The sequence below is a fragment of the Carettochelys insculpta genome, chromosome 1 (genome assembly GCF_033958435.1).
Source record: "Carettochelys insculpta isolate YL-2023 chromosome 1, ASM3395843v1, whole genome shotgun sequence".
Lineage (NCBI taxonomy): Eukaryota > Metazoa > Chordata > Testudines > Carettochelyidae > Carettochelys > Carettochelys insculpta.
This window is the reverse complement of record NC_134137.1, coordinates 233,492,066-233,504,197: the sequence shown is the minus strand read 5'-3', so window position 1 is coordinate 233,504,197 and position 12,132 is coordinate 233,492,066. Positions and strand designations below refer to the sequence as shown.

The window sequence follows — 12,132 nt, the reverse complement described above, 5'->3', positions numbered from 1 at the left end:
CTGGGTGGTGTTTCTAGGTGGTGGGTCTATCACTGTGTAACTATGGTGAAGCTACCTTCGGTGAGGGCACCAGACTCACAGTACTAGGTAAGTGAAATCCAAGCATATTAAAAGTCACCAATGTAAAGGCACATTCTGGAAGATATCAGATAGAGGAAGGCCAGAGGTGTCCAGGAGTATCTACTCTAGAGCCCGTATAACCTGAAACGTTCAGTGTCAGGAGGCAAGTGGGCAAAGGGTTCATGGGAAGATTTAAGGAAGGATTTTTTTTTTTAATTTTGCCTCAGAGTTTGTCACTTTCCTTGTCTCCTCAAAGCACTTTAAGTGCAGCACATTGAATATTTGTGCAAGCAAATGTAGCTGTTGCTCTGAGCTCAGCTATCACTGGCAGTGTGTTTTAGCTGAAAGAGAAGAAATCTTGCCTGGGCAGAGGCTCTTTTCAAAAGGTGACCTCTGGGTCTCAAATCTTCAGCTGGAACAGATCACGAGCACTGAGCAGAAGAGAGCTCAGTTTAATATCTCCTCCAAAGCACTTGAAGTGCCTTCCAAAGAGGCAGCACCCCCTCTTCCCGGTACTCATACTATGCCAGTACTGAGTGCTTCAACAGACAGAAAGATGTCTGGGTCCTATGTCTAAGTTACCTTCACCTTAACAGATTTTGCACAGCAACAGTCACTGTCATTTGGGTTGCCCCCTAAAGGTTTTAGCAGTGAGTAAACTGGCTGTGCAAACTACCAGCCACTGCATTTTGGAGATGGGACCAGGCTCACTGTTCTAGGTAAGAAAATACAGCTGCCCGAATATCTCTGAACTAATGAAAATGAAGCAAAATGTACAATTCCTGCCTGGGGGAATTTGCCTCCAGATGATTATTTTGTTTTTAGTTAGACACATGGCAGGGAGAGTGGGCTTTCTCTCATGTTACCTGGCTAAAAGCGGTGTCTAAAATGTAACCATGGACAGTTTACCTCATCATTTCAATTTTATCTTAGTAGCTAACTTTTCCCACAGTTGCACTGATTTCAGTGCATGGCAGGATAGAAAGTGGTCCTTGGTTATTTAAGTAAACAAAGAAATGGAAAGAATAGAAAACACCCATACAGGGACAAAGTCAAAGAGCCCTGGGGAGGGAAGGGAAAAGTAGAAGCCATTTGGAGAAGGGATGGCCTTAAGGATGAGAATTCCATGAGACATCTCACTGCCTGAACTAAAAATAATAAAGCTGGAGAGAACATACAAAATGAGGCAATAAATTGTCATGCAATGAGCTGAAGTTTCAGTAAGAGAGTGAGGGAGCTCAGCTTGTGTCACCCAGGGGAGAGCTTGGTCAGAGTCTCCATATGAACAGATCAGCAGAACAGGAGCAACTGCCTGAAAGAAAGTGTGGGAAAGTTTAGGGCAGGGAACAATTGCCTCCTGCACAAGCCAGTGAGCAGTTTACGCCCCGAGTGAGAACTCGAAACGTACACCTCCCCCCACCACTGCCCAGCCACTGGGATGCTCCTGTAACTATTCTTTACCGGCCCCCTGCAACTATGTAGGGCGGGGAGGGGTAGATCAAGGCTCCCTTGGGCTTTACATTTAGGGCTGCCTCTGGCTTTGAAGACGTCCACTTTGGTTATAACAGTTTCACACTGTGCTCTTACAATTCGCCACTGAACTTTGGCCAAGGGACCCAAGTGACTGTCCTAGGTAAGTAGATGCAGCCAGCTAAACGGCAGGAATCTAGCAATCGTTTGCCATATGCCTGGGGAGAGGCTTCTGTGCTGGCACATCTTCCATACCCATAGACAGAGGCAAGGAGTTATCATTCAATGTGGGTCAGGCCTCACTGATAATATGTACGGTATACATCCCTCTTCACTACAGCACCACTGAGACCCCACCTCGAAAACTGCATTCCGATCCAGGTCCCTCCCTGCCAGAAAGATACTGACAGAGCAGAAAGGGGCTGAAGGATGCGAAAAGATTAAGAGAAAACATTTCACTTGGCTAAGTGCCAGCTCAGCAGGGATGTGATAACATTCTCTGTGCATGGGAAGGATTGGCAGAGTGAAGAATTATTAAGTGTGGTCCAACAGAATAAGGATAGTGCCAACAGGACAAAACAAAGGGAAGACAGGGAAATGCCAGGCTACAAAGGGGTGGATACACCTTAACAGGCAGATCTGTTAGGCCGTGGAATGGTAGGGGATGTGATGGGGAGTTGCCCAAGGGAAGTGTGACATGTTTAGGACAATGCAGGTGAGGACTGCACGAAACCTGATACACATATAACTCTTACTTGGAGTAACTCCTACCCTGTACAAGGAGCAACCATTCTGTGTGGGCTTGGAGGTGGAAGGCAGGTGGAAGGCTGGAAAGAGTTAAATTTAAGCAGAGAGTGGTCTGATGCTAGGCCACAATGCTGTATTTGGCATTCCCATATGGGCAGATTCCCTCATCATCCAGAGGCCAAGAATTGCTTTCCTGGTGGAGGAGAGATCAGAGATGAGGGAAACAAAATGTTTCGACGACAGCAAAAAGGGGGAAGACAACTACTCCTTCACGGCCACCCACTGCCTCCTTCCCTTCCCACCTGCCTGTAGAAAGGACTTTGCTGACAGGGGCGTCAGGCTGTGTTCTGCAAACGTACTGTTCTTTGGAGAAGGAACACGGCTCACCATCCTGGGTAAGAATACCAACAATAGCTGGAGCCAGCAGTCACAGGCTGGCAAATACACCAAGTAATGGGCTTGGGGAAAGACAGAGAGAGTCAGAGGAAGAGGGAGGGAGTTGGTGGTGGGAGAAGAGAACAAAGTAATCAGCTCCATTATTGATATTAAATCCTGGGCACAGACAATTGCATGAAAGGAAAGGAGGCATTATAGGATTCTAATCTCATGTTGTTAATGGCTGGGGCATTTCATTCAAGCCTGGGATGGGTGGAAATAGACGTCTAGAGTGATGAAGTTCTGTATCTAGATAGCAATACAGGAACAAGACTTAGAAATTAAGCCAAGAGAAAGTGAGGAAATGTCAGGTTACAAAGCACCCCCCCCGACAAGTAGACTACACCTATTCAAGGCAGTGCATCTGTCTCAAACCACACTGCAGGATAATACAATCCTTGCAATGACTCTGTCTTCCCATTGCAATACACGAGGGAGCATCTGTCCCCGGAAAAATAGTGACGGGAAGAAGCCTGAGGTCAGGGTGCAGATATTGATTCGCAATAAGACTATCCTGCAGAGACTGGGAGAACAAACAGATAGGGACATAAAAGTGAGGGAAGGTGGAAGAAGAATCCTGGAGGACAAACGCTGCCCCCCCCCCCAGCAGTGTGTGGCAATGCCGAAGCTGGGGTACAGAAGCCGGGGATAAGGCACTTTACTGTGGAAGTGAGGGATCTTTCAGTAGATGAAACCTGATCCAAATCATTGTTGGAGAGAACATGCAGGATATTGGTCTTCTAAATGCTGCTGCAATAGCTGCATGGTTAGATGCATATTCTTCCTCCTGAGTTTTGGCTTCTCTTTGGGAAGAGTCCAGAATTTTAAGGGTTAACCATGGCATCCTCTGGAGAGCAATCCAGGGCTGGGGAGTGAGTAGTTTTGGTGTTGCAATGCAAAGCTGTGCTCCACAGACATCCAGTATTTTGGAGCAGGAACTCAACTGACAGTGCTGGGTGAGTGAAAATGCTTACAAAATAACATACACCCTCCTTCTGGGAGAGGCCTGGGTTTGGGAATGCGAAAGGGGTGGCATTCTTAAAGCAGGAAGGGGTGAAACAGAATGATGAGGGAAGCCTGTGGGGTGAATAGCAGAATTCAGACTAGTCTCCCCAGAGGAACGATAGGATCTCTCATTGACTGGCTATGCCTACATACACTGCAGGGCTTCTCAGAAACCACCTCTTTCAACCTTCTAACCTGAAAATTAGTTACTTCTGAAAAGAGCGCTCAGGCTGTAAGAGCATTTTGAAATTGAAAGGTGGGGATTGGCAAAAGTTGTTCATTTGCTGTAGTTACTATTTCCAGTTAAAGGCCCTGTTATTCCAGAACGACAACCTTTGCGGTGTGGATGCAAGGTTTGTTTCTTTTTTCCAGAAATAGTGTAGACAATCCCTGAATTATTTAAAGCTAAGGAAGGACAAAACCCAGGAAAAGATATAGGAAACAATTCTGCACTGGCTAGGGGAAAACAGACTAAATATAATAAAGGCACTTTAGGGAGATAGTATTATTTCCTAGCCCCAGCAAAGCAATCCTGTTTGGATCAGTAACAGAGGTGGGTCTGTCCCACAAAAGCTCACCTAATAAGTTAGTCTTTAAAGTGCTGCTTGACTGCTTTTTTGTTCTGTTTGGATCAGTCCCTGTAGAGTAGTTTTGGAAGAGTTTGGCTGGTAACGAGGTGGCAGTTTTGGTGTTGCTCTAAGAGGCTGTGAACTGGAGCAAACATACAGTATTTTGGAGCTGGAACACGGCTGACAGTTCTGGGTGAGTGGAAAGGAAGCAAGAAAGTGAGCAAGAAAGAAAACAGCAGGCAAAGAGACTAGAAAAAAAGCAGTTTTAGAAGAGTTTCTGGTGGCAGCTTACTTGATGAACTTGTCTTGAATGGGGTTAATCTAGAGGGGGAAAGGGACAGAAAAACAGATAGACGGTGAGGGACAAAGCAGAGAAATGTAAAATAATGAAAAGCAGGGGAGATGAAACGAGTCCTGGTTTCAAGGCATTTGTAACATGGGGAAGGAATGGTGTGCTCTGGTTCAAAATCAATAGAGTATTTTGGAGGCAGAACCCAACTCACAATTTCAGGTGAAAAAAAAATGATTTATTATCTCATGATCTGTCTCTGAAAGCCAAGTGGGATTGGTACATTTGTTAAGAAACCCAATGCTAATACAAAGGATTTTCATTTTGGTAAGATTGGACCCACAAAAAGAAGATGAAAACATTTGGGTGAAATCCTGTCCTACTTTGCTTCAATGGCAAAATTTCCACTGTCCTTAGTAATACCAACATTTCCTCCCCAGAGGTTTATTCTGGCAGGCTTGTGATTGCATTAATCTATGGCAGAAAGAAGATAATTCTATGCCCGAACATTATGTGATCTGCCCAGGAAGTGTCTAACCATGCATATTTAAGGAGAGTATTCTGGATTTGTAATAAAAAGATGATGGGGGAAAAAAGGGAATAAGAAAGGAAACAAAAGAAGACAGGGAAGGATGAAATACTAAGGAGAAAGATTTTTTTTAAATGCAGTCCATGAAGGAATAACTGGGGATAAAGGGTCTGGAACTGAATTAAAGGGGGAAAAAACCTTCACATCCTGTATTGTGAATCATTTCTAGTGATGAGAGATCTTGCTGAAATAGCCTCCAGAGGGAAAAGGAGTGTACTTGAGAGTGCACTATAAGGAAATGTTTCTCATCCCAGGGTACATGTACCCATGAGGTTAGGTAGAGATCTTTCAGGGGGTTCATCAAGCTATCTGGCTATGTGCCTAGCTTTACAACGGGCTACATGAAAGGCACTCTCAGAGTCAGTATGAACAATTCCATACAGACGACCTGTTTATAATGTACACTGGAGGGGCGGGTGTTGTGATTTAGTGCATGGTAAATATGAGAAAGTCAAGGAATTTTTCAGTGCTAATGGGCTTGGCAACTTTTGTATTTTTCGGTCTGGCTTCGTAAGCTAGAAGTTTTTAAGTGAAGCGAAACTTGAAAGGTTGAGAACCATTGTTGTAAGGAATAGCCTTGCTCTGCTTGAGAAAAGGAGCATGATTCTGCACACACACACGTACTTATTTGCAGACCCAGATTAATAGGCCCTGCCTATAAGGAAGTGTTGTGGGGTAGTCAGACTTATCTTTCCCATGTACTCCGGGTTATACAATAAATTAGAGCAGCCCATATGATCCCTCTGAGCTTCTGAGGCAGTGTAGAAGAGATACTGTGAGGGCTGAGTGAATATGAGCTCTAATTAAAAATTGAAGTTCTCTTCTCAGAAAAATGTTCAAAGGAAACAAATACGTTATTTCTGCTACATTTCTACAGACTCTTTCCATTTTTGATAAAACAATTTGAAGCAAAAAAATTCAACCATATCAAATTAATGGCCTGCTTATACTCATATAGGTCCATAGATAACGTGTTCATTGAATAATATGCACCAGAAATGTGGTAAGAAAACTCTTGGACATTGCAAGCTTCATTTTATAGGTGGGGAAACTGAGGTACCAAATCGTTAAGTGACTTGACCAAGGTCACATAACAAGTGTGGCCTAGTTGGGAACAGACTCCAAGTCTCCTTGCTCATGGCCAGATTTTCAGAAGAACGCCCCACTTTGAAAATCTGGCCTCCTAGCTTGCTGACTAAATGTGAGTTTAGCTCTTTTGAAAACCTGTCTCTCAGAGTCTGGTGCTATGTTCCTTGCAACACATTGGCTCCTCTGTGCAGTAAGGCCCTGTGTGGATATTGTTCTCTTGAAGAAATAATGTATGTGGAGAAAGACTGGATCTCTTTCAGAAGATGACAGGACAAAAATGGGAAACCTCGGGTCCAGGAAGGAAAATCTAGTATTAAACAAAAAGAAAAATTTGTTACAAGGCAGCGGAAGTGGGTCTTGGAAACTACTCCCCTGGGGTGGGTGGAGGAGCCTTTTCTTCTGCCACTGCAGGGTCACGACAGGCTACAGAAAATTGCACTGGAAATGATGGAGCTGACGTGTCCTGTGAAAGTGAGAAGAAGTTCTATAGCAGTGCCCCTACGTGTCTTTCATGGTCATATAAGTTTGCACTCCCGTGCTTTCTTTTTTGTCACTGTATGGAGACACCACAGGCCTAGCCTTTCAGTCCCTGGGTAGGCAAAACTTCTATTGATTTCTAGGAGAGGTCAGCCTGTTTGAGGAGTGTGCTGTAGAATCAAGCCCCAGAGCTGTAAATTGCTAGTTTGCAAAGTCACTCAGTTTTACTACTGCCCTGTGTCTCTGTGCTCTGGATATGAGCAGCATTTTGGTACAGGAACCAAACTGACTGTCCTAGGTAAGGAAAGGTCTGTTTGCTACATAACAAAACATTTGCAGTCTTGGGCTTTTGTCTCAAGTTTCTCTTTGCATATTTGCCAGCTGGACTTTATTTTTGCCAGAGCTTGCTGGTAGATTGGAAAGTTTGGATTAGCAAAAGGAAGGTGCAATCTTCAGCATCTCTTCCTGAGGGGAAACACAGAGAACCCCATGCATTAAGGATTTACAGAGCAGCAGGGCTCAATGAATGACTAGGTATAGATATTTTATATTTGCTCTGTAGTGGTCCCTTTTAAATAGTGGGACCAGATTCTAGAAAGCACTTCCTACTGACTTGAGTGGAAGCGGTACATGGACAGTGGTTGGTGATTCAGACTCAGGTATGGGATAGCCAAATTTTTTTTTTCTTTCATTGTAAAATGATGGGCCTCCTGCACAGAGTTCTAAAGAAGGCACTGAATCTATCTCTGGAAGTCTGTCTCCCATTCACACAACATACACAGTCAGGCAAATGGCTCTGAGAGGGGTTATTGGCAGGAGAGGGCTTGTGCAGGGCTATCTGTGTCATCATGATTTCTATTCCAGAGCCTGGGGAGAATACTTCTGTTCCCAAGGTGACCCTCTTTCCCCCATCGAAGCAGGAGATCAAAGAGAAGGGGAAGGCCACCCTGGTGTGCCTGGCCACAGATTTCTACCCTGACCACATCAAGCTGGTTTGGCAGGTGAATGGTAATGAGAGGAAAGATGGAGTGAGGACAGAATCTCCCAAGAATGGAAGCTCAAAACATTACTCACTGACCAGCCGCCTGAGGATCTCACGCCAGGAATGGCTCAACTCCAAGAACCGTTTCCAGTGTGTTGTGGAGTTCCACGATAATGAAACGAAAGTATTTGAGAAAGCCATCAGTGGTGTAGCTGGTGAGTACCAATCACAAAAGCCCCAGAGTCCTGAGTGGGCCTGGGTTCTGCAGCATTCCCGCTTTGGGAGTTAGAAGTTGGAATGGAAAGCAGGACTCAAGGGCATCCCCACTTTTAAATAAATCACTTCAGTCCCAAGAGAGATTCCTAGAGTGGGAACTGTCACTTCGTAGTTCTGCAAAGCAGAACAATTTGCTAAACCGTGGGGCGCTGGGACCACAGTATGCTGCACTGCAGTCTCTGCCAGCCCCTGGGAGGTAAGATTGGGAATGGAATCCAAATCAACCACCCCACATGCTGTTAAATAGACATGTAATTCTCCCTTCCTCCCTCTCCCTATCAAGTTAGTTGAGGGGAAACCGGGAGTTTCCTGTAAAAGACACAGCTTGCCGGGCACAGGTCCTAACTTCTCTGTGTTTCTCCTTTCAGGTTGCAGTGTCTCAGAAGGTCAGTTAAAGCCTCTGCTGCCTTTTTAAATTCATGCACATACTATACCAGTGTATGCAAGTGCACATGAATGTTTGTGTGTTTACCTATGTACACACTGGTGTATCGTACTGCACTGCTGTGGATGATTGTGCATGTGGGCATGTGTATTCATGCAATCACAAACAGGTGTGCATGTTCTTAGGTGCATCTTTGTATGTGTGGGTACATATGTGTGTACATATGTCTTGGTACATAGAGATGTGGGTTTGCACACAAAATGGGACTCACTCCCTGCATGCAAAGAAGGTTCAGTGGACCCTGTAGTAAGCACCAGTGGCCAGGACCTTGGTTTTAGGTCTCACCCTAAAGACGTCACCTTCAGCAGCCCAGAGCCAGCTGGGTCATTAGGGTCAGTAGTGATCAAGAAGGCAGAATGTCCCCTACAGAATCACCTACCCCCACTCTTTGTCAACCAGTACTCCCCAGCAACAGACTGATGTGTTGGGGTCGGTGTTATCTGGAAGGCAGTGTTTCCCAAACGGGGTTCCGTGGAACCCTGGGGTTCCGCACAGTGAAAGTAAAGGTTCCATGAGAAAATTCCATTACAATAACATTTTATGATTAAAACATAATAATTAATATTTAAGCATTCATGAATGTTATTAAAAACAATTTTCATTTGTGTTTACCACAATAAGCGTCCCTGTGTAACGCCAGCATAGCCAGAGAGTGGGGACCATGATGTCATTACTCAGCGCTGTGTGCGAAGTCAATCAGTGGTGCGATCACCTGTTATATACCACTGTAAATCCCCGTATTCAGTCTATTAAATTAAACGTTTGCTTTTAAACATGGGCAATCAAACTAAATGTTGATCTCATGGCCTTGTTTAGCATTTGTTTATTATTATCCTTACTTATTTGTGATCTGCTTTTTCACCTCCATATATAAGACTGTTATTAGGGGATCTCCAAAATTCTTTTGAGTTCGAAAGGGTTCCATGGCCAAATAAAATTGGGAAACACTGCTCTAAGGGAAGGCTCCCACCAATTCTTCTGAGTTACCACCAATTCTTCAAACACTTAGGGATCCCTTATCAGTCTCCAAATTAATTGCTGGGCAGAGCCAACAATCTTTAGCTTTGAAAGTCCAGCCCTCCTTGGTGGTATGACCAAAGGCAGGCAGCTGGGCAATGAGTGTATTTTACAGACAAGGATTGCACCATCTTCTGCTAATCAGCAGGATTAAGAGAGTCGCCCCTTGGGTTGGGTAAATTCTCTAAAGAGGTTTTTCATTTCTCTATTTGCTTTGATGTATTATTTTATCCTTTGCTTTTCAGAGTCATACCTGAGAAGTGCCATGGCTGGAAAGAGTGTATACGTTCTGCTCATTTTCAAGAGTGCCTTGTATGGGTTCTTTGTGATGGGGCTCATGTTAAGGAACAAGGTGAGAGGAGGTTTCTTACTCTATGCAATCTGGGTGAGGTCCATTGTAACTAGAATAGAAGTGGTGGGTGGAGAGAACAAGCTTGGATGAAATGAGAATGATCTATAAATCTGTGCCTCCCTCAATCCAAAAACTACACAACTTTTAAGATGCAAAAAGGCTCAGTGATATATTTTAGTTTCCACCACCCCAGCCCTATGTCACTGCATTTCCTGGTTTGCAAGAGAATAGATTAGTGTTGGAGAGAGTGTAAGGGGCAAGAGAGAAGGGGGAAGAGAGAATGCAAGAGACAGACAACAGAAGGAAATGGAAGAGTGGAATGTGATGAAAAAGATGGGGAATGAAAATAAATGGAGAAAGGTAAAGAAAGACGAGAGAAAAGCGATGGAGGAAAAGAGGGGAGAACAGATAGAGAATTAGAAAAGAAAGGAGGGAAGGAAAGAAAAGGAGTTAAATGTAGAAAGAAAGAACAAATAACAAAGGAAAGAATGAATTGATAAAGCTTGTTTATCTAGTGCTGTGTTTGCAGTCCTCCGTTCTTTCTCAGCTTTCACAGCACTTACTGGAAATATGTTGCGGCCTTCTGAGCTGACTGTTGTTTTCAACCACACATGAAGACCTCAGCATAGTGAAGCAGAAACTGTGCCATGTCTGTTGTGCAGAAACTTGCACAGCTTTAAAAACAAAAAAGCAGTCCAGGAGCACTTTAAAGACTAACAAAATAATTTATTAGGTGATGAGCTTTCGTGGGACAGACCCTTGGTGACTGAATGGGAAAATATAATGTAAAGTTTCACCCATCAGATGTGCTCCCCTCACTACCACCACTTAACAGGAAGCGCCAAGAATAAAAAAAGCAAAGAATCCAGTCCAGGGACAGCACTAGCTGATGGCAGTGAGAATCTGAGAAATTACAGATAAAAAGACATAGTCAGTCAAAATTTGTTCTTTCCCTATCTCACAATAGTTGTTCTCTGAAGTCTGGTTTTAGAGTCAGTTTGTGTCTATCCTCGTTGTATACTCCATTCAAACACAGTGACCCTGTTTTTACTGTTAGCAAGAGTTTTCCTACATTTAAAGTGTTTCAGTACTTCAACAAAGACACTAGTTACCTTAGAGCAAGCGGTTCTCTTGTCAGAGTAGGCAATCGGCCTCCCCAAGGGGTAGGACTAGGTCCATAGGAGATTTCGCCTGTCAGCCTAGTGCTGTCCACATCCGGAGTTAGTTCATTTTCATAGTGTCCTTAGGTGAACTTTTCACACCTGTGAGCTAGGTAGTTTTACTGATCTAAATTCCTAATTGACAGTTCCACTGGAGTTATCCCTGATTTACACCAGTATCAGTGGAAGGAGAACTAGCTGATCTATCAATCTATCTATCTATAATATTGATCTAATATAATTATGACTGTCATTAACGTACATATTACATATTTAGTTCCTGAAATTTCCCCTCATAAATTAATCTATCTAGATCCTTAATCTGTGAACTAGAACGGAGATGGGTCATTCATGCACAGATGACTGTACAAGAACAAACTGCACTATGGAAAACTTGACTGTTTGCTCCTTTCCCTGAAGTGTCAATCACATGATGATCAGTTCTTGGTTCTCAGTGGTGACCCATGACTAACCCTCTATTCTCTCTCCTCCCACAGCAAGTGTGCTAGAAGAGAGCTGCCCTGAAGGTGATGGGACAGCAGCCTGGAAAAGGGACGAGCTGTAGCTACATTAGCTTTGCAAATCCTGATTTGTTTCAGGAACCAGCACAGCATTTAGGCTTTGGGTGCAATAAATGTACAGAGACAGCAATTTGGGGTTGTCTGGTTGGACTTATTTGTTTGAAACAGCAGGTTTGATAAGCACATATGGAATCTTTTGTGAGGTTTTCTGCACTTTTCTGTTAACCACTCCAGTACAAAAACTAGAAAGGTCGGTAACGTTCACAGGATTCAGAGAATATAATGTGTTGGCCTGGTGTTGTTTGTGAATACATGAGTGAACCATATCACCCTCTAGTCGGTGGGTCACAGAAACGATAAAGGACCTAATGCTAATGCCAGCTAAGCAGGGGAGTGGGTCTGGGTTGTTCCTCATCATGTAAATGGAAGAGGCCTGTTTCTTGAATTAAAGGCCTAAAATTGTAGTGTGATCTCCCCAGAAGTGTATGCTTGTGTCTGTGTGTAAATTATGTGATAATTGTGTTGGCTGCAGCATGAGAGTTCATTACAATAAGGAGACTCCATACAACATCATTCTACTATGCACCAGTCTTGTATTGCACCTTTTGCTTTGTCAAAAGCAACCAACCTCATGCTTTGCTGACAGAAG

General features: G+C 43.8%; 1 protein-coding gene across 1 annotated transcript in view; it reads left to right on the top strand.

Moving 5' to 3' along the window:
- Positions 1–11,595, top strand: part of LOC142012815 (uncharacterized) — a 77,533-nt gene extending 65,938 nt beyond the window's left edge. Inside the window, 4 exon segments of the mRNA XM_074993740.1 lie at positions 7,595–7,927; positions 8,357–8,374; positions 9,696–9,802; positions 11,460–11,595. Of these exon segments, the coding sequence (XP_074849841.1) occupies positions 7,595–7,927; positions 8,357–8,374; positions 9,696–9,802; positions 11,460–11,471 (470 nt within the window). The 3' untranslated portion in view covers positions 11,472–11,595.
- Positions 11,596–12,132: the final 537 nt, after the last annotated feature.